The following is a 26,611-nucleotide window of genomic DNA, read 5'->3' as shown; positions in this document are numbered from 1 at the left end:
AGCCCCTGAGGCTCCCAGAACACCCAGTGGCGGGGGGCAGAGGAGCCCACAGAGCCCAGCAGTAAGGCTCCTCCCCAACGCCGGGAGCAGGAGGGCGCCTGGGGGGCCCGCGTTCCTGCCTTTACTCCTCACACCGACCTAACTCGCCCACGGGAGGTCAGACTTTTATGTTTAATGCTTAAAAATAAGTCCAAAAAGGAAGGAAAACAAGAAAAGGTCAGGAGAGGAAGCGCGTGGAGGTGGGTATTTAACCTGTTGGGTGATGGAGCCGTTGCCGCACACCTTACGCCGAGCTGCACGATGTGGCCGGTGCCCAGCCAGCTGTTCAGAGGCTTGTATTTTGTGGTGTTTATGCCAACGTGTTTAATGCACTGTGTTGTCCTAGGGCTGCTGTGACGAAGGAGCACGACAGGAACTGCGTCATCTCACAGTCCGGAGGCTGGAGGTCCGAGACCCAGGCGTGGGCTTCTCCCGAGGCCTCTCTCCCGGGCATGTGACGCCGTCTTCCCCATGTCCTCACTGGTTGTCCCATGCGTGTGTCCTGATCTCTTCTCATAGGGACACCGGTCAGATTGCGTCTGGCCACCCCGCTTCCCCTTACTCACCTCTTAAGAGACCCAGCCTCCAAATAAGGCTACATTCTGAGGAGCTGGGGGTGTGGACTTCAACTTAGGGATTCTGGGGACACACAATTTAACCCATAAAAGTCACCAACGTGGACCAGACCCCCCCCCCCAGAAAAAACCCCAAATCTCAAATTTGGTTCTAAAATAATACTTGCTTCAGTGGGAAATTACGATGGTTGTTTCTCAGCACAGAGAGAGGGTGTTTCCAGGCGATGGTGGCCCCAGACCTGCGACCACAGACGTGTCCCCTGGAGGCTCCAGATTCCCCATCAGCCCGGGCTCAGGCTCCCGAATCCTTGGCTGCCTGGCCCCAAGGGCATCCCCCATCCCTTCCATCTTCTGAAAGAGCAGGTGGGGAGTCCGGGAGAGGCCTCCCTCCCTGCGCCACAGGCTCGGGGACACAAATGAGGGGAGGCAAGCAGGTGCCAACCGAGGACAGGTCCTTTCCAGGCCTGGTTTTCAGCCCCAGGGGAGGGAAGCAGAGATGCTGCGCGGCCGGGCGGCCCGGGCGTGTGCAGGCCCGTCAGCAGGGGGCAGGGCAGCCTCACCAGTCTTGGGCCCTGCACGCCCGGAGCCGCCGACCTTTGTTTCTGGGCTTCTCACTTGCTGGAAAAATTGAAAACTTGCACCAACCAGAGATGAACCCCAACCCTCCCTTTCCCCAACGCGGCTCTGATGCTCTGATCGCAGGGCCCCCTCCTTACAGGGAGGCCCATCCTGGGAGCTAAAAGGGACAGGACCGGGCTTTCCCTCCCTTGCGTCAGAATGGAGGGGCTGGTCAGACCCAGAATCACAGAATATAAAGAAAATGGAGCTTCTTGCTCTCCTGACCTTGGCATCTGAGATTCGAACCCATCTCGTCGTCTCTTGCAAGACCCCATCAGCAGCCCAGCAAGGAGGGTGGGCCCCCCTTCATTCCCCGGGGGGGCATGTGACCTCTGCAGCCTCACCCCCCTACGGGGTGAACCAGGCACCCGGGGACCACCCCCCACGAAGGGGCCACTATCTAAACTCCACTTGCTTGAAAAAGTGAAGTTTTTATTCATCGTCCTGATTAGTGATGTTGGGGAGAACATGGGAGCCTTGCTCCCCACCTTGCACCTGCTGCAGAAAAGGGGCAGCTGTCCAGGTGCTCGGAGGCAGGTGCGGCCTCCGTGGGAGGGGCTGCCCTCCCCAGCCCCAGGGCCCGTTTGCTTCCTGGCAGCACCTGCTGGGAGGCAGGCAGGGTTATTTCCCTAAGCCTGTGACGTGATGGGGACCAGATGTGGGAGCCTGTGAGTGGGCTGTCCCCTGCTCTCGTTCTGTGTCACCTGCAGACTCCTTTACATTCAGAGCCAGAAACATGACATCACGAGTGAAGTGAAATAAGGGACGGACACTCTGTCTTTCTCCCAGGGTGTGGGACTCCAAAGCCAAGAGCTTTTGCGTGGCCTGTGTGTTCTTTGTAACGTGGCTGCTTCCCCGTCTGGATTCCGGGGTCCACCCTCTCTGCTCCTCATGAGCTCCCTGGACCCCGTGCCCCCAGCCTCGCCTGGGAGACAGCAGGGGGCAAGGCCCGCACTTCCCGCCAGCCTCCATCCTTGCTCTGTGAGCGGCCAGGCACAGGTCAACCACGGTCCCAAACCATGACAATGCAGCCATAGGCCTAGAGCACAGCGGGAGAGGAGGAAGGCCAGTCGGGGGTTCACTGGGCCGTGGTGGGATTTTGTCTGGGACGCATTGGTGGTCGGGACAGGTGTGACCAGCAGGGGGCAGGCGGGGGAGGACGCCACGGGAGAGACTCCCCCATCACCCACCTGGGCCAACTGTCCGAGACTCAGAGGCACCACTGGATTGACGGTATCCAGGCAGGTGTCCCCGTGCTGGTGGGTCTCTCCTGTGAATCAGGGCAGGACATGCTCCCCCCACTTGCAAAGCCACCTCCCTCTCCACTGGACCAAAACGGGGAAAGGGAGAAGCTGGGGCAGGCCTGCACTGAGGGCGCGGGGGTGTCTCACATCCTTATACTGGGGCCCCGGTACAAGCAGCCCAACGTGTGGGGCAAGGGGGATGGAGTTGGCCCCAAAGCCATATCCATCCTTATCCCAGACCTGTGATCGTGTCCCTTACAGGGCAAAGGGGGGGACCGTGCCAATGGGATTCAGCTGTGGATCTAGAGATGGAAGACTGGCCTCCTGTAATCCCAAGAGACCTTACAAAAGGGGGACGGGGTCGGAGGCAGAAGGTCACGTGGTGGTGGAAGCGAAGGGGGTTGGTGCTTGCAGATGCTGCTGCTTCGGAAGGAGGCAGGAGGGCAAGGGGCAAGGGGCCAGACGCCCCCACCTGCCAGGGCCTCTGGGAGGAAGGCAGCCCCCGACCTGTCTTTTCCTGACCCCTGCCCCCCCAGAGCTGTAACAGAACTCAGCTGTGCACGTGTTTTTAAAACTGTGTGTCAGTCCCTAATGGCTGCTCCGTGGTGATTTGTCCCCGCCGCAATGAGACACTAGTACCAAGGAGCGGACACCGAGCAGCGGTTCCCCGATTTCCAGCAGGGAGGTGGTTTCCTGTTGCATTTTATTGACTTCCATACCCCCTTGGGCCCGTGTGGAGGGAGCCAGAAGGTGATGAGAATAGAACAAGGACATCGACGGGGCACATCCATCCGGTCCCCCGTGGAGGGTCACGGTGGCTCCTTCCCTCCGGGCCACGCGGCAGGTCCCCAGGATACGAGGGCTGCGCTCACAGGGTGACAGTCCACCAGTGGCAGCTGCAACGGTGACCGCCGAAGGCAAACATCCGGGGATCTAAAAGTGCATTTCGTGCATCAACAAATCACATCGAGGGAGCGTCGGACACCGTCGGATGCCGGCACCGCCCGGGCTCCGCCAAGAGCTTGGTGCGCTCACGGCGGCACCGAGCGGAGCGTGGACGCGGCGCCTAGCGGCCCACCAGCCAGTTCCGCCAGTTAAACGCCGAGTTCGAGCCGTGGGTCAGCGTCTTCACGGGAGGGTTCACCAATTCCCATTTGCCTTCCTCTTTATTTTCTTCACAGAAGCACATGCCCAGAGAAGGAATCTAGGACGGAGTTTTTAATCACTTGTTAATATTTCATGGCAGGTCAATCGATTTTACGGTCACTCTAAAGCCACGCGGCAGGTCCTGCTGGGCCAGGAGGCGGGCGTGATGGGTCCACGCTGGCAGTGCTGCCTTAGCCACATGCCCGCGGCTCCCGCAGCCGTCCTGGGGCGGCCCCCTCCCACGGACGGGGAAACGCCTGCCGACGTTATTGTTGGTCGCACTGGGGTGCTGCTGGCAGGGACAGAGGCCAGGGATCCCGCTAACAGCCTGCAGCGCTCAGGAAGGCCGTGCCCCCCGACACGGAAGCACCTGCCGGAAGCTCAGCAGGGCCCAGGCTGAGAAGCCCAGGCCTGAGGACTGACTTGCTTTCTCAAATTTAGCATCACAGAAAGGTACCGGCATTACGTTCAGAGCCCGGAAAAAAACCAGTAAATGAAACTTCAGACCTCAAGCTCTTCATCTGCAAAATGAAAGTGTTCGTGTAGATTTTTTTTCCTAAGGCTTTTTGTTTGCAGTTTGCATGTTTTGTTTTCTTTTTTTGTCTTCTCTCTTTTGATGCCTGGAAATTCCTTGGTGAGAGAAAGTTTGCAGAAATTCCAGCAAGCAGGGCCGTCCGTGGAGGCTGGTAGTGACTCAGGACGCTCTCTCCTGCTTAGAGAGACTGTGTGTGTGTGCACATGTGTATACATGTATGTGTGTATGCACGCACATGCATGTACGATTATGTGTGCATGTGTGTATGTACATACACGTGCTCAGGTGTGCATGCATGCACTGTGCACATGTGTGAATGTCTGTGTGCACGTGTGTCTATGTGTGTGCATGTGTGTAATGTGTATGCATGCACGTACATGTATGTATGGATGGCTGTGTGCACTTATATATGTGCACATGTGTGTATGTGTGCACGTGGGTATGTATGTGTGCAAGCATGTATGTGCATGCATGTATATGTGCACACGTGTGAATGTGTCTATGTGTGCACGTGTGTGTGCGTGTGTACATGTGGGGGCAGCACCGTGTGGTAGGCAAGGGACAGTTGTGAACAGTCTGTTTCCACCTGCCCTTGGTTTGAAGGTCGGTGGTTCCCAGGGCCCCTTGGTAGATTTCTGATACGTGCAGTAAGTCCAGCTTATTTGGAGGTGGGGGTGTGTGGACACCAAACCGTCAGGACAAGAAAGTCGTGGGAATTTGGAAATTCAAGGCTGGCATCTTGAGAAGCGGAGGCCAAGGACTGGGGGAGAGGGTGGAAATCTGGCCACAAAGACTAATGGGGTTTTGCAATAGCACCAGATTTGCCATTCTGTCAGCAACTGGCACATGCAGGGTGGCCGTCATGCAGGTGACCTGAAGCCCCAGGGGACCCTGGGGAAGGGTGCAGGATCAGGAGCGTGCAGCGTGGGAACACACGGAGGGAGGCAGTGAGCTCCGCAGGGGCGAGAGCAACACTTGGGGAGCAGATGGTGCAGGGGCCACCAGGAGAACCCCCAGAAAAATCCATCGTCACCCAGCATGGCCTGGAGACTTGAGCCCTATATTCAGTTGGTGGCCCAGGACCCCAAAGGGCTTGGGAATATCTGGGTCACATTTGGGAAGCCCCACCTTGGAGATACTTTGGAGGGGACTCATGCTTCCACTCAGGGCCAGAGGAAGCTGAACGAGAAGAGGGAAGGTGCATGCAGGTAGGGTGCTCTGACTCACCCCCCACGTGAGGGGGGGCACCGGGCTTTCACCGGCAGGCAGGGCCGGGCTCTGAGAGCCAAGGACTTTGCACAGGCACAGAGCCCGTGTTGGCTGGCGGGGCCTGGGGTCTGTCCCTCTGCAAACAAGCGGTGGCCACTCATGATCCTGTGACGATGTTGCCCAAGGAACCAGCTCAGGGACCCATGTCCCATCACAGCTGTTGTCTGTACCGCTGCACTCCCAGCCTCAAGATCATCAGTCAATTGATTTAAAAAGGGCAAGGACAGTAGGCTCCGTCTGGCCCTGAGTAGATGCTCAGGGCAGGAGCAGGGGGTGGGGCTGAGCCGCTCGTGTGTCTGCCTTAATTCATCTCTGGGCGATGGTCATCCGGCTGGTGCAAAGTTCCCACTGTCCTCTACATGCGGGTCACCCGTAAGTATCTGCGTAGCCCTGCCCGGCCCGGGGAACGCGGGCTCCTGCAAGGCCTGTGTGTTCCATGGTGGCCTGACTCCGAAGGCAAGAGGGTGTGGCTTCCTCTCTGTCCTCCAGCTCCCGGCCCTCGAGTCCCCAGAACAAGCCAGGCCAGCAGCTGTCCTTTCTCTTGGCGTCCACATGGCTTACTCCTCACTGGACCATTTGTTCAACTACTTCCAGGGATCACCGGGTCTTATTATATATATATATATATATATATATATATATATATATATATATATATATTTTAAATTTTTTATATTATGTGGGCAGCAAATGGCCAAAGTTGCCATAATGATGTTAAAGATGATAAACAGCTCCCGTCAGCCCCCTGCTCAGGGCTGCAGAAGAGCAGGTGCGCACGTTCTCAGGAGACGGGGCGGGTGGGGTGGTCCCTGCTGCCCTGGGTGGGCCCGACTCCTGTTTTCACTCTGAGTAGGAAGCACGATGACCCTGTGTGCTCGGGGTGCCGGACTTCCTGGCCCAAAGAGGAAGGGGGCAGGCACGTACCTTTCTCACTAGCTGGGCGAAGTCTCCACTGTCCCGGGGCGGCAGCCCAAGGAGCGGGCGCGTGCAGGAGTCCAGCGCCGAGCCGTGGCTCACAATCAGGATGACGCCCACTGGGGAGAGAGAACACCTTGGGGTCACACGAGGCACGTGGAGTGCCTTTTTCTTTTTGTTTTCTTTTTTTTATAAAAAAAACGAGGGTCCCCAGAGTTGTCAGGGGAAACACCTTGTGGCACACAAAGCCTTGAGAGGCCCCGGGTAGGAGGCAGTGTGGCAGGCAGGTAACTGCATGTGCGTAGTCTGGGGCACATCACATCCTCGGGCACGGTCTGGGGGTGTCGGCGCCTGCCGTGAGCTTCAGGGGGTGGGACTGCAGCGGGATCTAGGCTGCTGCCTCTTGCAGGACGCAGCGGTGGCTGCCTGCCGGGCCGGGTCCCTTAGCTAGACAGTGGGCAGCCAGGTGGCCACCATGAGCCTGCTGATGCCTCACGCTTGAGTCCACGGGTGGAGCGAGTCTCCGGCCGGGGGGACCCACTGGATCCACCTGGGGGACGGGGTCGGGGGCGGGCCTCCGCGGCAGGCGAGGGTGGACGCAGAACAATCCGTTCACGCTGCCTGCCTCCTAACTCGACTCCAAGTTCTCCAACGTGGCCGAAGCCCTGATGTGTTTTCCTGTTCATTCCTGTAGCCTCGGCCTCCGAAGTCACAGTGCGGTGGCCAAGATGCCGTCTGGGGCGGGGACGCACAGCTTGGACCAGCTTGGACTCTCAGTGACTTGGGCAGGCGGGCTTCAGCCTTCCGGGCTTCCGAGTCACGAGGGTCACTGTCTGCTCAGGGCGGTGCGCAGTTAGCAGGTGACGTCTGGGAAGGGCCCCCCTGCGCGGGGACCCGTAGGTGTTGGCTTTCACCCTCCAGCCCACCTGAGTTTTCCATTCCCCCTCCGCCGCCTGCCACACCGGTCCCCCTCCCGCCTGCTCACGCGCTCCCCTCTGGGGCGCCGTTTGCTTCCAAATCCTGCTCGTCCTCCCCGTCGGGCACGGGGGCCATAGGGGCCGTGTTCCCCGCGCAGGTGAGCAGCACCCACACGGGGCCCCGCGGGCGACGGAGCTGCTAGAGCAGATCCCCGCGCGTGTTCCGGAAGGCTCGCCCCTCTAGGGGGTTCTCAGGGGGGCAGAGCATCCTGGGGACACCAAATCTCAGCTCAGGACAGGCTTGGAGTCATCAGCTGGAGGGTGTCGGGCCGAGGCGAGGCCCCGGCCAGGCGGGGACGGCTCTGGCATCATCTTTGTCCTGTGGTGCCTCGACGTGGTCACGGGGATGAACGGGACGTTGGTAACCAACCAAATGCCACTGAGATGTGGTTTCCGATAGTAGCCTTCCCAGGGTGCCAGCCAGGCAAAATTGGGGGCGCCGGCTACGGCGAGGTTCGGGTGCCTCCCCGCAGGGAGTCTGGGAGCGCGTCCCCCAGGGGCGCCAGCGGCTCTCCGGGGAGGCCAGGTGCTCTGCTGTCCCTGAGAGCCCAGACGGTCGCCCCCTGCCAACGACACCTCCGCCTGCATCTTGGGGTGAGGGGTGGGCAGGACCCAGGGCAGGGGAGGCGGGCCCGGCGGCCTCTCACCGCCTACCAGACGCTTCTTCACGTTCTTCAAAATTCCTAATATTCCAGATGTTGTGCTCCTTTTCCTAACAATAAATATTCGGACTCCCCGAGGGGAGTGCGTGCGCCCCCTCCACGTAGGTTTTCCCCATGGTGTTGCATCTGCTGTCCGACTCATCGCTGACCAACCAGACACGCTTGCCAACTTACATTTTTTTAAGGGTTAGTTTTCAACTTTTTTTTTTTTTTTTACTATGGACACTTCCGAAGATCCCCAGAGAGGCCCGAAGGTGGGCCCGAGGCATCCTGGAGCCGCACGCTGTGACATTCGCGCGTCGCCCACCATCCAAGTGCGCCCCTGCCCTGGCCCTTCCACATGAGGACTCCCCCCCCAACACCTAACAGGATCCACTCGGTTTCTTGGGTATTCCCACACTCAGATTCCACATTGAAATTTTTCTGATGGTCCCAACCATCTGCGCGTACCGACGCCCTGTGCCAAGCGGCATTCAAACGCGACCTGACACCTGGCTCTTCCATCCTTAGGCTCTCATTCCCTAGGAAGCAGATGTGCGTGGTTTGTGCTGACCCGCTGTCCCGGGTCCCGTCGGCTCTCAGTCTTGGAATCGGGTCCCCGGGGCGGCACTGGGACATGTGTCTACGCGCCCCGCTCCTGCAGAGGCCGCCACGCAACACGGTCGGGGCGGGGGGCGAGGAGGAGGTGGGGGGCATTCCTAGGTGCGTAAAATGGGCCAGTGCCTGGGGGGGGGGGTTGCTGGCCCTGCCGGGGACGGGGAGGCACTTACCGTCCCGTGGGCAGGTGCTGATGATGTGCTGTACGCTCACCGCGCACCTGTCCACATACTCGTCGTAGCTCTCGGCTGGCAGGAGGGAGGCGAGAGGAAACGCAGGCCTGAGGAGGAGAGAGAGGAGCCTGCCACGCCGTGGCCCGCGTGCCCGCGGCCCCTGGAGAAGGAGAAGCCCGGCCCGGGGGCCCCACCTCGAGGCAGGGTGTGCAGCCGGGCGGCGTGTCCCCAAACCGCAAAGTGCCGGCAGTCCGATCTCCAGCAGCGCCCTCCCCGAGTGCCAGGAGGGTTTTGTGATGGCAAAGAGTCGGCCATGGGCAGAGGATGAGGGAACTTGGCTCCCTGACCGCACCCGAGCCAGGCTCCTGGAGCCCGCGTCTCCCGGGCCCGCGGCTGGGCTTCCGTGTCCAACCGTGTAGACTCAGTAGCAAGACTCCGGCAAACACCGCGAAACCGGAGCCCCCCTCCCCATGGTATGGGCTCCCCCCGCTCCATACCTGAGCAACCCCCCCGCCGTGCCCCGCCACCCCCAGGTGATGTCCCGGCACTCCCTGCACTCTGGCCTGCCTTCCGCAAGCTGCTGCTGGGGCAGTTTATGGAGCGATCCCCCCGCAATACCTTTGCACCCCCCACCCCGCTCTTCTGCTAACACCCCCACTCGTCCTCGTTATGCTGCAGCCGGTCCCATTCTGCTCCCCCGTGCAGCGCCCTCCCCTCCAATACAGGCTTCCTTACCATCTTTAACAAGTGGTGTGAATATGCCTTCTTGAACGAGACCCAGAGAAGCACCCCCGCCCCGGGCAGAAAGCGAGGGGACGGCTTACCTATAATCCGTGCTCACGTTGAAATCCGCCTCTTTCAGCTCATCCAGGGTCATGAGGGTCGGGGTGGTTTTGCCGGACTCCCACTTTGTCCACTCAAAGATTCCGGGTTCCACTCTTATCTTAATTTTTTTCTCCAGTTTGAGCTCTGTGGCCAACAGAATACGAGTGTTTGTCACCTTCCAAGTTCAGTTTGCTTTTCACGTGAGTCTCTTCTTATACCCATTTAAAAAAAAAGTGGGTTTTTTTGGGGGGTGAGGCGGCACCTGGGTGGGTCAGTCAGTTAAGCATCTGACTCTTTTTTTAAAAAAAATTTATTTATTTATTCATGACAGACACAGAGAGAGGCAGAGACACAGGCAGAGCGAGAAGCAGGCTCCATGCAGGGGGCCCGACGTGGGACTCGATCCCGGGTCTCCAGGATCACGCCCTGAACCAAAAGGAGATGCTCAACCATGGAGCCACCCAGGGATCCCAAGCATCTTACTCTTGATTTTGGCTCAGGTCATGGTCTCAGGGTCATGAGACTGAGCCCCACATTGTGCTCCACACTCGGGGGTGGGGGTCCGCTTGAGACTCTCTCTCTCTGCCCCTCCCTCTCCCCAAATAAATAAATAAATCTTTTTTAAAAAGTGGCATTTTTTTTTCTTTCTTGGCAAGTATTGTTCTGTGATTACTCACAGCCATGCTATTTATTAATTTATTTTTTTGACTTTTAAATTTTATTTATTTATTTAGCCATGCTATTTCTGAGTCAAAACCCACCGGGCTGTTGGAAGGTATCTGAGGAGCAGGTGATGCCTGTCCGTCAGGAAGGGACCAGGACTGCGAGCCACCACCAGCGCTGGGCTCACCCTGGCGCTCACCTTGATGGTCCAATACAACTCTACAGGCAGACCAGCACCGGGTCCGGTCCTCGGCCAAAAGCGAGAGCACACCACATTGGCCAACCCAATAATCCATGGAAAAGATTGGGGAGCACATTAGTCACATTGAGGCACCACTTTGACAAACAGCCCAGACTGTGCAGAAGGCGAAGTTCCCTCGGGACACCTGACTTCTCCCAGCTACCCCTCCCGAGCATTTCATACCTTGACTAGGAGAAGACCTGTGATGTAAGGCCAGCTCTGTGAGCAGGGCCTATGAGGAAGACCTGAATGTTTTCATTTCAAGTGGAGCAAATGTCATTAAGCTCAACTGTTGGGAATAAAATCTGTTCCCAAATTGCATCCCAGGTCCGTGGAGCAGGTTCCTTTGCCAGACAGAGCACTCTTAGGTAGGGAGCTCCATGGTCTAACTGGACTCCTGAGCTCTCTCTAGCCTGTGGAGCACCCGTGTCCACCGTGAATAGGTCACTTGAAGGAACAGTGGGAGAAGTTCCCAGATGGATGTGGCCACCCCTTCTGGGGAGCCACCTTGCAGCCAGAGTGGGTCATGCTTTGGGAAACGGTCCATCTGGACGGCCACTGACACAGCGTTGAAATTAAGGGTAGCAGGTTAGCATCTCACACGTCCTGATGCTTCCAGGACCCGGGAAGAAGGCTGAGCGCCCTCCTCTTTCTGAAGGGACGCGGGCTTTACAAGCTGGTGACTCCTTGGGCATCATGACAACAACAAGGACTCAGAGTCCATTGGGGATCCTATTAGAGGCAGTTGACGTCATCCCCATCAGGGAATATTTCTGGGAGCTTCTCATCGCACTTCTCAAGCCCGCCCGTCATGAGATCCAGCTGTCCACCTGCCCCCCGCATCTGTGCCCGCAGGAAAGCCCCAGGCCCAGCTGGTGGGCGGGTCTCCATGTAAAGTCGTGCTCGCTGACCTCGGTGGGCCCTTCGTCGGGCCGCCCGGTGGCCATCCTCCATCTCCCCACCGTGACCTGACAGGTATGTCATAGCACCTCGGCGCCCCAAACCTCCAGAAGGCCTTCCCATCCTCACTTCCGGCTGCTGGCCCGACTCCCTCTGCCTCTGAGGAAGTGGAGGGAAGCCCCCTCCCCACGTTTGCACACCTGCTGCGTCTGTGTCCACCTGCTTTGCCTTCCGTCCCACCGTTGTGGAGCAGTGGCCTGTGCTACTGCCCTGTGAACTACACCACGCCCCCCCCTTCCCCACACAAGAGGGCAGGGCAGGGGTCCAGCGGGAGGTGCAGAACCAAGGCCCCCAGAACAGGCTGCCCTTCTCTGGCAAGAAATGTCTTTTTTCCTGAAGGCCGAAGCTGCAGGAGGCCTGCCGGTGGCTTCCCAATGGACACCAGCCTTTGATGGTGCTGGGCTGCTCCCAGTAGCCGATCCCCTTGCCCTGGCAAGAGCCACGGGCTTTGGGCTCAGAAGGCACCATAGCCATTCCCAGAACTCTGGGTTCTGACTGCCCCTCCTCAGATTTTTTTTTTTTAACACATATGGCAGATGCAGGCCCAAGGTGGACAGCGTGATGACAGGCTCCTGGCACTCAGTTACAATCCTGGCATTCCAGAAAGGTTGACAGGCTCAGTGCCTGCCAACAGCTCCTGGAGGGCTGCTCCGTGACCCTCTTGTGCCCTACATGGCCACACGTCGCCACTCGTCCAAATCTTACCCCATTCACTCCCCTCTGCCCGTGGAGAATAACCACAAGGTCAAGGCTACGTGAGAGCTCCCTGCAGTTCTCACCGACCTTCCAGGATGTGCTTGGCTGTCTGCACACAGCGGAGGGCTGGGGAGGTGAAGACGGAGGTGACTCTGATGCCACTGTCCAGTAGTGCTTCCCCTGGAAAACAGCAGGTGGGGAAACACCTCTTCGTAACTGTAGCCTCCCATGGGTGGCTCATACCTGCGGTAGGCAGGACCTTAAGTGGCCCCAGGAGTCCCACCCCCTGGTGTGCACAACCCCGTCAGCCCCTTGAGTGTGGCTGGAAGCTGTGAATGAGATGAAGTGGCACTGCTGGGTCTGCATTGTGTCATTTGGCAGGAGGGGGTTGTCACCATTCAGGTGAGCTCATTAAAAGCAGAGATTTTCCTCAGGCTGTCACAGAAGAGAAGCCAGAGAGATTCAGAAGTACTGGGATTTGAGGGGTGCCTGGGTGGCTCAGTCAGTTAGGAATCTGACTCTTGATTTCGGCTCAAGTCATGATGTCAGGGTCATGAGATCGAGCCCTGTGTCAGGGGCTCCATACTCAGCAGGGAGTCTGCTTAAGATTCTATCTCTCCCTCTCCTTCTCCAAAGGAAAAAAAATACGGGTATTCGACATGTAAGAGATTCCCTATTGCTGGCCTCAGAGATGGAGGGGGCCAGGCAGCAGGGAACGTGGAGGGTACCGGGTGTCGGGTGCTGAGTGCTGCCCTTTGCCGACAGCCGGCAGGGGAATGAGACCTTCAGTCCTACAGCCCCACAGAACAGGATCCCCCCCGACAACCTTTTGGGAGAAACTGGAAGTGCTTTCAGGAGCCTCCAGATGGGAGCTCAGCCCAGCTGACAGCTGGCTCTCAGGCTGGGAGATCCCGAGTGGACAACCCAGTCACGCCGTGCCCAGGCTCCCACCCTACGGAGCTGTGAGCCGACAGGTAGGTGCTGTTTTAAGGTTTGGTAATCGGTGCTGCAGCAACGGGGAACTCAGACTACTTGAGGCTCATGGAAGGACAAGCTTGGAGGCCACATTCCATGTCACAAAATTAGAGGGCCCTATTCTTAGGAAAGAAGGGGATCTTCTCAGTAGGATATATGCACGGAGCCAAGGGCAGTGTGGCTGTAGAGGAAGCTGTCACGGGCTGGCCTGTGTTGCCACAAATTCACATGCTGGGGTCCTCCCTGTGTGACCTTCTTCGGTGTCTTCCTAATGGTGGTCAAGTTGCAGTGAGGTCCCTAGGGGGACTCTAATCCACACACCAAGGTGAAGGGCCTGGAGCGGACGCCCTCACGGCCTCAGGAGCAACTTGGACTTCCAGAACCTCGAGAGAATAAATCTCTGCTGGTGAAGCCGCTCCCCTTTGGCACTCTGTTATGGAACCAAGGAGAGGCCGACCACCGTCCACAGGGACACGGGGGCGCAGGTCCTGGGCTCCATCAGCAGGCCCGCGCAGGCCCACACACCTTCCTCTCTTCCTCATTCATTAAAGGAAGCCTGGATGAATTCATTGGCTTCTTTGGCCCAAAAAGCCGCTCATGTGGAACCAGAAGCCCAGACATAAAGCACAAGCCCAAACTGACAGATTTTGAAATAAAATCAAAGAGAGGATGTGCTTTTTAAATTTTTAAATTGACATCCATAGTGTACGCAGTGGTCGTTGGTTTTTCTCCCCACTCTCGTTCCTTCCGTGCCTGTCCTTTGTTCCTCCTGACTTCCCTTGGGTCCAATCCCTGCACTTCCACTCCCTGGCTACGTGACCTGGGGCAACTGACTTAACCTCTCTGTGCCTCAGCGTCCTCATCAGCAGAGTGGGGATGAAGCTAACACTGGCCTCCGTGGGCCTGTCGCCAGGGCCCGGTAGGCATTGGTGATGATCGTCGCTGTGATCACTGTTACCACCTCCCCGCTAGCATGACCCCCACACATACCCGCCATCCTGGACTGGAAAATCCCACACGATGATAACGGAGGGTCATTTTCAAAATCTTTGATACCGTTGCTCCTTCTGGGCAGACTGTAGGGGAAGTTCAGGTCTGGTCGGTAGTATTTCCCTGCAGCATAAATAAACACCGGGCGTTCAGATCCGCGCATCAACCTAGGGCACATTTAAACCCCCATAATATCCAGACCCATATCGGAAGCAGGACTATCGCTTTCACTTAAATTGTTGTCAACTGTGTGTGTGTGTTTTTTTTTAAGGTTTTATTTATTTATTCATGAGACACACGGAGAGAGAGTCAGAGACACAGGCAGAGGGAGAAGCAGGCTCCACGCAGGGAGCCCGACGTGGGACTCGATCCCAGGACCCTGGGATCACACCCTGGGCCCAAGGCAGATGCTCAACTGCTGAGCCACTCAGGCGTCCCTCAACTGTGTTTTTTCTCGCATGTGCTCTGTGAGGTGGATTCAACTGGTGAGATATTGGTGCTTTCCTGAGCACACGTTTCTTCAAATACAGAAAACACAGGTTTTAGCCTCCGGAAACACGACGCCCTCTTTGTCCCCTGGTGACGCCTCCCAAAGACTCACTCAATACAATTTTTCCTGATTAAGAATGGAGTGTCTCCATTACTGATTTAGCTTAACTTGACAGGAATCCCAAGTTGCCATTAATTGCGGAGGCGAAATTCTAATGACCCCCAGAGCCGACAGTGTGTCATATTGTCTCCGGGGACCGAGTACACAGGGCTGGGATGCTCCTGCGTTGTGCGTTATTGAGCCGATTGCTGAGGCACACCTGGAAATCAGGAGCCTCTGCAGGGACTCCCCCCCCCCCCCCCCCCCCATCTAGAGGCTGCAGAGGTTCACTCTGTGTTTGACCTTGAGCTCCACGACGTGACAGTCTGGTGCAAATCCTGGCACCATCAGTTACTAGTTGTGTGATTAGAGGCAACTGACTGAATCTCCCTTATCAGTGAAGAGGGGAAATGATAAGGCTGTTACAATGAATCACTGTGATAATGCCCGGACCCCAGGGCCTAGGCTCAGGGGAAGTGGTCAACAAGTGGTAAGCCTGAGCTCACCGTAATTATCCATCACCCCTGCAGAGGACGCTATACTATGTCCAGCTCTCACGTCCTCCCAAGCAATCCCAAGCCTCCTGGCGGCCAGCAGATTCTAGCAACCTGAGTCATCTTTTTCTGAGACCTGCTGTATATCCGGGGAAGGCCCTGTCGCATGCCCCGCCTGGAGCATGCCAGCCCAGCCCTTCACGAACACAGGGAGGCAGCCTGCTACTTTGAACGCCTTGGTTTTTCTAGTCCATGCACGATTTTCCTGAAAGCTCCCTCCCTGGAACTTCCATTGGCAGAGATGTTGTTCGAAGAAAGGCCTTCATTAAATGCCAAAATATACATCGTGTTTGCTGGGAAAAGTGATTTTTTTTTTCCAAGAGAAGGTCAGTCAACTGTGTGATATTCTCAAAGGCATCTATGATCCACAAAAGGTGAACCAGTGTCATGTGGGTATCTTGTTCTCATTGACTCTATCCATGAGAGGCAGAGAAAGCCCAGAAGAAAACAAGGACCTGGAGCAACGTTAGATTCTGATGGTGTAGAGCTTACAGGTGTGGGGGGTGACCTGGCCATGCAAGGTGTGGGTACGTGGCCCAGAAGTGAGCAGAAATGAGGAGGCTCAGAGGAGAGGCTGGAAGCACCCCCAAACATCCCATTGTAATGGATTAAACATGTGATATGTAGGATTCGGACAAATTAGGCTGTCAGTATTCACTGCATCAAGGGCGGCTTTGACTGGTACAAAGAGCCACCAGGAGCCTCTTTCAAGCTGGGATTCTCTGTTACCTTAAAATATCTCCCCTGGAAGTGACTCAGTCTTTTGTCTGAAGGACCAATATTCTTCCTCTTTCCATGACGTCCCATAACTGCTTCGGGGGCTGGTTGTTTCATGTGGGTTCTCACCCCACCACCACACGCACGCTGACGTGAGGTGCCATTTCAGTCTGCGGTTTCAACCATTGTCCTACAAGAAAGTTTCTTCTAACTGCATGTGTGAATGCCAGTTCACCTCATATCCACCTCTTGTCCTATTGTTTCTATCCTGAGCCTTTGTGTCTCTGATTGATCTTGTTTTACAGAGACAACCAGAGCATCACTTCATGGGTCCTTGCAGATACGTTTGGTCATGATGTAATCTTTTTAAAAAAATATTTTTATTTACTTATTTATTTATTTATCTCCAACAACTATGCTTTATATTTTATTTTATTTTATTTATTTTTATTTTATTATTGAGGTATTGACATACAATGTTATATTACTTTCAGGTGAACAACATAATGATCTAACAATTAGCTACATTACTCAGTGCTCACTAAGATAAGTATAGTCACCATTAGTCATTCTACAACATTATTATAATATTGTTGGCTATATTTTCTATGCTGCAGCATTTATCTCCATGACTTTTTTGTTTTATACCTGGAAGTTTAAGCCTCTTAATCCCCTTCCTATGGTATTTGTCTTTGTCTGACTGGCTTATTTCATTTAGCATTATACTTTCTAGCTCTATCCATGTTGCTGCGAATGGCAAGAATTCATTCCTTTTTATGGCTGAATTCATAGGTATACCTGCACCCCAATGTTTATAGCTGTATCTACAATAGCCAAATTATGCAAGGAGACAAGAGTTCATTGACTGGTGAATGGATAAGGAAGTGGGATATATATAAAACATGGGATATATATATTACTCCAGCCCTCAAAAAGAATGAAATCTTGCCATTTGCAGTGACACGGATGGAGCTAAAGAGTATTGTGCTGTTAGAGAAAGATATACCGTATGACTTCACTCTCACATTTAATTTAAGAAACAAAACAAAGGAGCAAAGGGAAGAAAACAGAGAGATGCAAACCAACCAACAGACTCTTTGCTATAGAGAACAATCTGTTTGTTACACAGCCTGTTTCCACAGGGAAACACTACCAAAAGTAAACTATTAGGACTACATCATGGTGAAATTTTCTGCACAGCAAAGGAAACAACCAACAGAATTAAAAGCATCCTACTGAGTGAGAGAAGGGATTTGCAAATGATATATCCAATAGAATAGGTATCCAAATATCTAAGAACTTCTAGAACTCAACACAAAAAGACCCAAGTTAAAAAATGGGCAAAAGACATGAACAGACATTTATCCAAAGAAGACATCCAGATGGCCAACAGACACATGAAAAGATGCTCAACATCACTCATCAGCAGGGACATTCAAAGTAAAATCACAATGAGATATCACCTCACACCTGTCAGAATGGCTAACGTCAAAAACTCAACAAACAATCGTTGGCAAGGATGCATAGAAATAGGAACCCTCATGCACTCTTGTTGGGAACGCAAACTGGTGGAAGTTTCTCTGCTACTGTGAAAGACAGTATGGATGTTCCTCATAAAATTAAAAATAGAACTACCTATGATCCAGTAATTGCTCTACTGAGTATTTATTTATCTCCAAAACACAAAAACACTAAGTTGAGGGGATACATGCACCCTAATGTTTATTGCAGCATTATTTACAACAACCAAATTATGGCAGCAGCCTAACTATCCATTGATAGGTGAATGGATAAAGATGAAGTGGTATCATACATATTTTTATTTATTTATTCATGAGAGACACAGCAAGAGAGAGAGGCAGAGACATAGGCTGAGGGAGAAGCAGGCTCCATGTAGGGAGCCCGACGTGGGACTCGATCCCGGGTCTCCAGGATCATGCCCTGGGCCAAAGGTAGACACTCAACCTCTGAGCTACCCAGGCGTCCCGGTCATGATGTAATCTGCTCAGAATTTTCCTGCTGTGGGCTGAGCACCTGGCAATGGTTTTCCCTAAGCATTTCCCCTTCTTCTCGGCCTACTGGGCTCTGGGAGGAATTCCAAAAGAGCTGAGCTAGCCCAGCTACTGCGAATCTCACTATGCTCATTCAGTATCTTCATTTATACAGTTAGCTATGGCTTAGAAATAGTGGCGTGCTGGGCTTTCCATTAAGGGACGTGCATTGGCACAGATGTGGCTCATTGGTAGAGACGGCTTGTGGGTTCGCTGTATTCACAAGCACGGTCCCTACTGAGTTCTCGGCATCCGGGGGGTGAAGTTGCATGTTCAGAATATGTCCATGAGTTGAGTGGGACAGTTAAATATTGTAGACAAGTGACCGCAGCAGTGCAGCAATGAGCCTGGGAGATAGGGTCGTGCCAGCAGGTGAGTTCAGAGACTGCAGGGCACAGTGACATGCTCTCAATGCTGCTCTCACAAACCACTACCACTATGTGTGCATCCAGAATAAAGGTGACCGTCCGTGCGTCACACCAGCAGGCTGCTTCCTATCGGTAACCATTCTTCCATCTTCCACAAAGCATTTGCAGTAAGGTGCTTACAGACGGCGTACACACTCAGCGCACATGGACAACGCCCGTGGCGAAAGATGGAGCACGTACCCCTCCCACATACATTAGCTCTGCGGAGTCGCTCTCAAGAATGGTGCCATGGGAGATCCGGCTCAGGAGGCCGAGAAGGGGTGCCATTTGTTAGATCCATCTACTTCCTGGGTTTAGACTCTTCCAGGACGTTACCTACCGTCAGGAGTGGAGCACTGCTGTAGCCACGACTTCCCGAAGATTTGATCCACTCTCTCCCCGTGGCGCACCACCAGAACGCTCCTCCTCGCTATCGTGGCCTGAGGTGGTGGAAGGAAAGACATGTGCAATTTTACATCTGCATTCTTCGACTTAATTCAGTGGGCACCTCCCCCTCACCATCTGACAGGTGGCCTAGAAACGGGATCTCTTCCTTCCTTCCTCAGTGGCTACAGCCCATTTCACCAAAGGAATTGCAATGAAAGAAGATTAGGAATTGCAGGTGGAACTCTCTTTCATTTCTAGCAACTTTGTATTTCCTGGGCATCATGACACTACCAAGGAAATGACAGGCGATAGGAACATCCCATAGCATACAGAGTCCATCAACTTTTCTACCTTTCTGTTTCTTCCAAGTCCTTACCGCTGTCCTAGTCCCTCCATGCTGCTGTAACAGAACACTACAGACTGGGTCTCGTAAATGACAGACGTTATTTCTTACAGTTCTAAAGACTGGAAATCTGAGATTAGGGTGTTGACATGATTGGGCGAGGGGCCTCTTCTGGGCCAACTTCTTGCTGGGTCTTTACAGGGTAGAAGGGGCAAGGGACCTCTGTGGGGTCCCTGTATAAGGGCACTAATCCCATCATGGGGGCTCTACCCTCCTGGTCCCCACCTCCTAATGCTAGTACACTGCTGGTTAGGATCTCAAAATATGAATTTTGGGGGGACACAAAACATTCATCCCTCCATGGTGATGTCTTGGAACATTTTCTATTTCTATACACATTTATTGTTGTATAATAGATATTACATATTTTCTCTCTCTATAGATACTGCTGTTCGTATCCTGGGGCCCAGAATACTGGGAGCAAGCATATCAGAGGCTGGGACACAAGCTTCAGCTCACAGACTCCCCACTTAGAGAGCTTCAGGGCTCACCGGGACCAAAGGACAAACATGGAAAGATGAGTCATAGAGGAGGATGAGAGACAGCTGACGGTACCTGTCACAGGAGGTGGGCTGGGAGGACTTCAGGTGGGACGTGAAACTTGGTCATGCCTGGAGCCAAGGTCACCAGGGAAGGACAGACCAAGGTCACCAAGATGGACAGGCCAAGGTCAGCGGGATGGATGGTCACAGTAAGCAGGGGTGGGCTGGCCAAGCTCACCAAGGAGGGCCGGAATGGGAAGGGCATCTGGGCAGGAGGGAGCTCTAGCTGGTGCTCTGCTTGTCCTTGCCCAGCTCCTTTTCCTCAGGTGGACCCTTTTCTCCCGCTCCCCACCCCTGGCCTCACAGCTCTTTGAGGCCGGGCTTAGGGTGAAAATGAAGGAGCTGATATTTTGTCCGTCTTTGCTGCTGAGTGAGGTAAGAAAGGGAGGTGGCAAGACATGGCCCTCCTCAGCATGGAACCCCATCTGCCTGCTTTCTCCCGCACTTCCCCGAGTTTGTTGGCAGGATAAGGTGGGACATCACCTGCCTCATGGTGTTCGTGGGGCCAACATCCCCTGTAGCTCCACAGCCATCTGGGCGAGTCAGTCTCCAGCGGCTTAACCCACTCATTGTTCTTGGTGGGTCTGACCACATGCCGACGTGTGCCTGAAATGTGCTTCTCAGGCTGTGGGACCTTCCAAGTCCCCATGCACAGTTTCTCGGGGCCTTGGGGCCGATTCTCCAAAATGGACATACGGTCAAGGCAAAGCAAATCTTCTGATGGTCCCTTAATACGGTGTGCAGATGCTTGGTTCCGGAGGCAAACACACACCTTCTAGGGTAGAGCTCCAAAGGGAAGTTTGTCTTGTTGTCTTCTAATAGCAAAGTATGGTCGATGCTTATGGGCACCAGGATGCCTTTCCCCAGGAGAACGAACATTAAAATATCTCATCCCCTGCCCCTGTCAAGGGCCGATCTGCAAGCAGATTGCAGGGCACGCATGGGCTCCCAGGCCTAGTCTGCTTACTGACGGTCTCCACGTACCGTCGATGCTTTGGGCTGAGGTTTTGAATTTAGAACATTTTCTTCCCTGGAGGAGCTGAGAGCATTTGAATTTTGAAATGCAAAGCCCTCTTTGCAACAGGAATATTCAGATAAAGTGCAAGGTCCACGAGGGAGTGGAATGGCCTAGCTCCTGGGGTCTAGGGGACACCAGGTCTGCATTGCCTCTTAGCACATGAGGTGCCCGGGGCTGCTGTAGCAAAGCAGAAGACATGGGTTCGTTCGCAGATTGGAGGCCAGTATTCCAAAATCACGGTGTCAGCAGGGCCACCCCCCCTAAGGTTCTAGGGAGCGATCCCTCCTGGCTTCCTCAGCTCCTGGAGCCTCAGCAGTCCTTGGCCTTGGGGAAGACACTGCAGTCTGTGCCCCGACGCTCACAAGGCCTCCTCCTCCGTGTATCTGTGTGCTTGCTTCTTCCGTCTGGATCAGACACCCTGTTTGTCTCTGTAAGCGGCAGCTGTGATTGGATTTAGGGCCCGTGGGATACTCCCCATCAGGACCCTTAGCTCAGCCCCACAGGCAAAGACACTTCTTCCTGCTAAGAGAACACGCGCAGGTTCCAGGGACTGGGTAGGACTTCATGTTTGGGGCCATTCTTCAGCCTGCTAGTGCCCGTGTCTCAAAGCGGATGCCAGCTTTATTTTCCTAGCACATGGAGAAGGGGGCTCACACCAGGCGAGGAGGGTCCGGCTCGCGGGGAGATGTCTGCTAGGCTTTCACCCACTTAAAGCTGCAGCGAGGGATCCCTGGGTGGCGCAGTGGTTTAGCGCCTGCCTTTGGCCCAGGGCGCGATCCTGGAGATCCGGGATCGAATCCCACGTCAGGCTCCCGGTGCATGGAGCCTGCTTCTCCCTCTGCCTGTGTCTCTGCCTCTCTCTCTCTCTCTGTGACTATCATAAATAAATAAAAATTAAAAAAAAAATAAAAATAAAGCTGCAGCGAGTTCAGACTCTGGCTGAGCTATGACCCTTCCCTTCCAGCTTCCTGTCCTCCGTCTGGAAAGGGGGGGGCCCAGCCTCAGGGAGCCCCAACCCAGTCTATGCCTGCTCTCCTGAACCCCACTACGGGGAGCGAGTCCAGCCTCCGCCGTGCCTTCCAGAGTCTGGCCAGTCCGTGTAGGGGAGCCCCGTTTTTGTCTGTCTCGGGCTCCCGGCCAGCAGCTGCTGTGCCCAGGCTGTTCCCTCCAACTGAAGGCCTGTCTAATGGGGATGCTCCATGGCCTTCCCAGCACCCAGTATCCTATGCTTAGTGCTCTTCTGGACCAAGCCCCCCCCCCGCCAGGAGGGGCTGGTGGCTTCTTGGGGAACAAGGGTGAGCTCTGGATTTAGGGGGATTCACTCATGAGCCCCCATCAGGGCCTTCATTAGGTCATTCCATGATTCGTCCAGTGAGATTTACCAACCAGGCCCAGAGCCAGGTGCTGGGGACTCAGGGGGACGTCAGACATCACGGCCCTGCCCTCCGCACAGGAACAGACCCTCAGCACTGGGGGCCAGGCCTGCTGTGGGCGCCTTGTCCCATGGAATCCTCCAACAGCCAAGTTCGGGGGTGCTTAGGTGTCTGAGCGCCCCACACAAGCTTCTCGTCTCCTCCATAAGTCTCAGTCTCCGGACCTGTAAAATGGGGAGTAACATCTCCCACGCAGCTGGGGGTGGCAAGGATGAAGTCCTAACTCGATGTGGGGGCAGAGGAGGCAGGATGTGGAGGTGCCGCTGGGGAAACTACGCAGGTCCGAGAGGCATCTCCCCTGAAGTGGGCGGTGGTCAGGGGCTAGTTGCAGGAGCTGCCCTGCCCCCTGGGGTTCCTGGGTAAGCGGCCCGAGGGCCAGCCTGCCCATCACCCTGACAGTGCCAGGGATTCCGTGTCACCTGTTCGCCTCTGGGGAGGGACTGTCTTCTCCGTGGAGGCCCTGCGGGGAGGCTTCACTCCTGGATGTGCCCCTCGCAGGTGGCGGGGCTCACGTGTCCCTGCTGGGCCCCTGAGCCTGGCCCTGTGGCGGCTGGCCCTCCGGGTTACCAAGTACTAGCCCCTTCCTCTCTCTGAGCACTGACTTGAGAGACCCCCATCTTTCAGTGCCCTGGGGGAGGCGAACCCCTCAGGGTCACACAGCTGGCCCATGAGAGATTGGCTGCAGGAGTCTGGGATTCTGGGCAGGGCTGTGTCCCCGCATCTTCCCTGCCCCTGTCCTGGCGCCGTGACCCCCTGAGTTACAGGCACATGCTGCATGTTCTTGCGATGCCCAGGAGGCTTCCTGCAGGGGCTCACAGCGTGGGGCGGCCTCCCCTCTGCCCAGGGTGGACAGAGCAGCGCTGGCCAGGCCCTCAGCACTGCAGGGCACTGGCTCTTGCTGAGCCACCCGGGGCTGGGGCTGTACCCGAGGGGCCGAGTCTACCACGGAGTTAATATAAAGTGTGGTTTCCCTTCGTTCATCTTACAAAACAGAGAATTCCATCACCTGTAAGGCCTGGATGCTGCTAATGCCCCTTGGCATCTGTGAAGCATGGAGTTCCCCGTTTCGCCGGCCGCTGGCCTCACCGTCCTTTCTGGAGATCAGGTCCATGGCCAGGCTGAAGGTGTATGTCCTGTGGGAGAAGAAACTAGTGTGCTATTGTCTTCAAGACATTGGGAAGCAACCGTCTGCATCTGGTCATGCGTGTGCGTGGGAACACACATGACGAGATGGGCAGGGAAGGTCACTATTGGGGACAAAACGCAGCAGTGTGTTCGAAGAGCCCAGTGCTCAGCACATAACAACTCCTGAGTAAATCTCGTTATGGGCTGAACCATGGCCCCTCGACATCTAGAGTCTTGGCCCCAGGACCTCAGAGTATGACTACTGGAAACAGGGTCTTTAAAGAGGTAATTAAGGTAAGATGAGGCCAGCAGGGTGGCCCAATTCAATCTTATAAGGAGAGTAGGAGGCACAGAGGAACACCAAGGATGCTGGCCCCGAGGAAAGACCATGAAAAGGCACCAGGAAGGTGGCCGTACTACTCACCAAGGAGAGGCCTCTGGAGAAACTAGCCCTGCCCACACCCCGATCTTGGACTTGCAGCCTGAGACCTTGAGAGAAGAGATGTCTGTTGTTTAAGCCCCTGGCTGGGGTACATGGTCCAGTAACCCAGGCAAACTAGTGCACCATCCTTGTAGGTTCACCTCCTAAGACAGCAAAGGCGTGAAGATGGATGTGGCTGGGATACAAGAGTGAAGGAGCCGTGAAAAGAGACATTAAGATGTAGGGAAACACACAGGAAGGGGGGTGCCTTTCGTGCATGCTGGGGAAAACAGTACCCAAGGAGTTGCAGGTGGTGAGGAAACTGCCACTTGTTCAATGAACCAAGAATGATGCCACGAGGTGGGCACAGAATCAGGGGACCTGGAGAGGATGGAGGGGAAAGATCTTAGCTAACTAGAGTAGTATGAACTCCAGGACAGGAGGGCGGTCATGGCAGGTGCTGCAAGTGAGTGTGTCTGGAAGGAACAGGGAGAGGGGCCAGAGGAGGAGAGGGAACAGTCACTACATCCTCCAAGAACAAGCAAATGGCTAAGTGTCCCAGGGGAAATTCATTTCATGAAAGGGGAGATCATCTTTATAAGTTCTACTTTAAAATGATCTGTAACCAACACCCAAAAAACAAAAAATCCAGTTAAAAATGGGCAGAAGACGTGAACGGACGTTTCTCCAAAGAAGACATCCAGATGGCCAACAGACACATGAAGAGTTGCTCAGCATCACTCATCATCTGGGAAACGCAAATCAAAACCACCATGAGATCCCACGTCCCACCTGTCAGACTGGCTAAAATCAACACCACAAGAAACAAGTGTTGATGAGGGTGTAGAGAAAGGGGAGCCCTCGTGCACTGTGGATGGGGACGCAAGCTGGTGCAGCCGCTCTGGAAAACAGTAGGGAGCTTCTTCAGAAGCTTAAAAATAGAACTACCCAACGACCCAACAATTGCATTGCTAGGTATTTACCCAAAGGATACAAAAATTCGGATTCAAAGGGGCCCGTGCACCCCAATGGTTATAGCAGCATTATTTACAACAGCCAAGACATGGAAGCGGCCCAAGTGTCCATCGACGGATGAGCAGATAAAGAAGATGTGGTCTATACATACAAGGGACTATTATCCAGGCATGAAAAAGAACAAAATATTGCCAACGACATGGCTGGAGCTACAGAGTATTATTCTGAACGAAATAAGTCAGTCAGAGAAAGATAAATACCAGTGTGGCCTCACTCATGTGGGGAATTTTAGAAAACAAACAAGCAAAGAGAAAAAGAGAGAAACAAATCAAGAAACAGACTCTTAACAGCAGAAAACAAACTGCTGATCACCAGAGGGAAGGTGGGTGAGGGATGGGTTAAATGGGGTTTTTTTGTTGTTTCTAATTGCTGAGGAAAGTTCCACCGTACACATAGACCACATCTTCTTTATCCATCATCTGTCGATGGACACCGAGGCTCCTTCCACAGTTTGGCTATTGTGGACATTGCTGCTAGAAACATTGGGGTGCAGGTGTCCCTGCGTTTCATTCCATCTGAATCTTTGGGGTAAATCCCCAACAGTGCAATTGCTGGCAGGTCTATTTTTATCTCCTTGAGGATCCTCCACACAGTTTTCCAGAGTGGCTGCACCAGTTCACATTCCCACCAACAGTGCAAGAGGTGGGACCCGCATCCTCCGCATCCTCTCCAACATTTGTGGTTTCCTGCCTTGTTAATTTGCCCCATTCTCACTGGTGTGAGGTGGGATCTCATTGTGGTTCTGATTTGTATTTCCCTGATGGGAAGTGATGCAGAGCATTTTCTCATGTGCATGTTGGCCATGTCTATGTCTTCCTCGGTGAGATTTCTGTTCATGTCTTTTGCCCATTTCATGATTGGATTGTTTGTTTCTTTGGTGTTGAGTTTAATAAGTTCTTTATAGATCTTGGAAACTAGCCCTTTATCTAATACGTCATTTGCAAATATCTTCTCCCATTCTGTAGGTTGTCTTTGAGTTTTGTTGACTGTATCCTTTGCTGTGCAAAAGCTTCTTATCTTGATGAAGTCCCAGTAGTTCATTTTTGCTTTTGTTTCTTTTGCCTTCGTGGATGAATCTTGCAAGAAGTTACTGTGGCCAAGTTCAAAAAGGGTGTTGCCTGTGTTCTCCTCTAGGATTTTGATGGACTCTTGTCTCACATTTAGATCTTTCATCCATTTTGAGTTTATCTTTGTGTCTGGTGCAAGAGAGTGGTCTAGTTTCATTCTTCTGCATGTGGATGTCCAATGTTCCCAGCACCATCTATTGAAGAGACTGTCTTTCTTCCAGTGGATGGTCTTTCCTCCTTTATCGAGTATTAGTTGACCATAAAGTTGAGGGTCCACTTCTGGGTTCTCTATTCTGTTCCATTGATCTATGTGTCTGTTTTTGTGCCAGGACCACACTGTCTTGATGACCACAACCTTGTAGTACAACCTGAAATCTGGCATTGTGATGCCCCCAGATATGGTTTTCTTTTTTAAAATTCCCCTGGCTATTCGGGGTCTTTTCTGGTTCCACACAAATCTTAAGATGATTTGTTCCAACTCTCTGAAGAAAGTCCATGGTATTTTGATAGGGATTGCATTAAATGTGTAAATTGCCCTGGGTAGCATTGACATTTTCACAATATTAATTTTCCCAATCCATGAGCATGGAACTGGAGGGTATTATGCTGAGTGAAATAAGTCAATCAGAGAAGGACAAACATTATATGGTCTCATTCATTTGGGGAATATAAAAAATAGTGAAAGGGAATAAAGGGGGAAGGAGAGAAAATGAGTGGGAAATATCAGAGAGGGAGACAGAACATGAGAGACTCCTAACTCTG

General features: G+C 54.0%; 2 protein-coding genes across 4 annotated transcripts in view; one reads left to right on the top strand and one right to left on the bottom strand.

Moving 5' to 3' along the window:
- The window catches only part of RSPH1 (radial spoke head component 1), a 39,323-nt gene extending 29,591 nt beyond the window's left edge, over positions 1 to 9,732 (top strand). Inside the window, exon 9 of one of the 2 annotated variants that reach the window (XM_049104635.1) lies at positions 9,712 to 9,732. In XM_049104635.1, the coding sequence (XP_048960592.1) occupies positions 9,712 to 9,716 (5 nt within the window). In that variant the 3' untranslated portion in view covers positions 9,717 to 9,732. Of the gene's footprint in view, positions 1 to 385; positions 3,422 to 9,711 lie in introns of those variants that run through there. The other variant, XM_025462064.3, reaches the window with a different exon arrangement.
- The window catches only part of UBASH3A (ubiquitin associated and SH3 domain containing A), a 42,598-nt gene continuing 19,126 nt past the window's right edge, over positions 3,140 to 26,611 (bottom strand). Inside the window, exons 7-14 of one of the 2 annotated variants that reach the window (XM_025462059.3) lie at positions 23,208 to 23,334; positions 18,759 to 18,858; positions 14,101 to 14,223; positions 12,223 to 12,315; positions 9,575 to 9,719; positions 8,751 to 8,857; positions 6,351 to 6,460; positions 3,140 to 3,680 (exon numbers count right to left, since the gene is read on the bottom strand). In XM_025462059.3, coding sequence (XP_025317844.1) covers positions 3,543 to 3,680; positions 6,351 to 6,460; positions 8,751 to 8,857; positions 9,575 to 9,719; positions 12,223 to 12,315; positions 14,101 to 14,223; positions 18,759 to 18,858; positions 23,208 to 23,334 — 943 coding nt within the window. In that variant the 3' untranslated portion in view covers positions 3,140 to 3,542. The remainder of the gene's footprint in view (positions 3,681 to 6,350; positions 6,461 to 8,750; positions 8,858 to 9,574; positions 9,720 to 12,222; positions 12,316 to 14,100; positions 14,224 to 18,758; positions 18,859 to 23,207; positions 23,335 to 26,611) is intronic. The other variant, XM_025462060.3, reaches the window with a different exon arrangement.

The sequence above is a fragment of the Canis lupus genome, chromosome 31 (assembly GCF_003254725.2).
Source record: "Canis lupus dingo isolate Sandy chromosome 31, ASM325472v2, whole genome shotgun sequence".
Taxonomy (NCBI): domain Eukaryota; kingdom Metazoa; phylum Chordata; class Mammalia; order Carnivora; family Canidae; genus Canis; species Canis lupus.
This window is presented reverse-complemented; position numbering and strand designations above follow the sequence as displayed.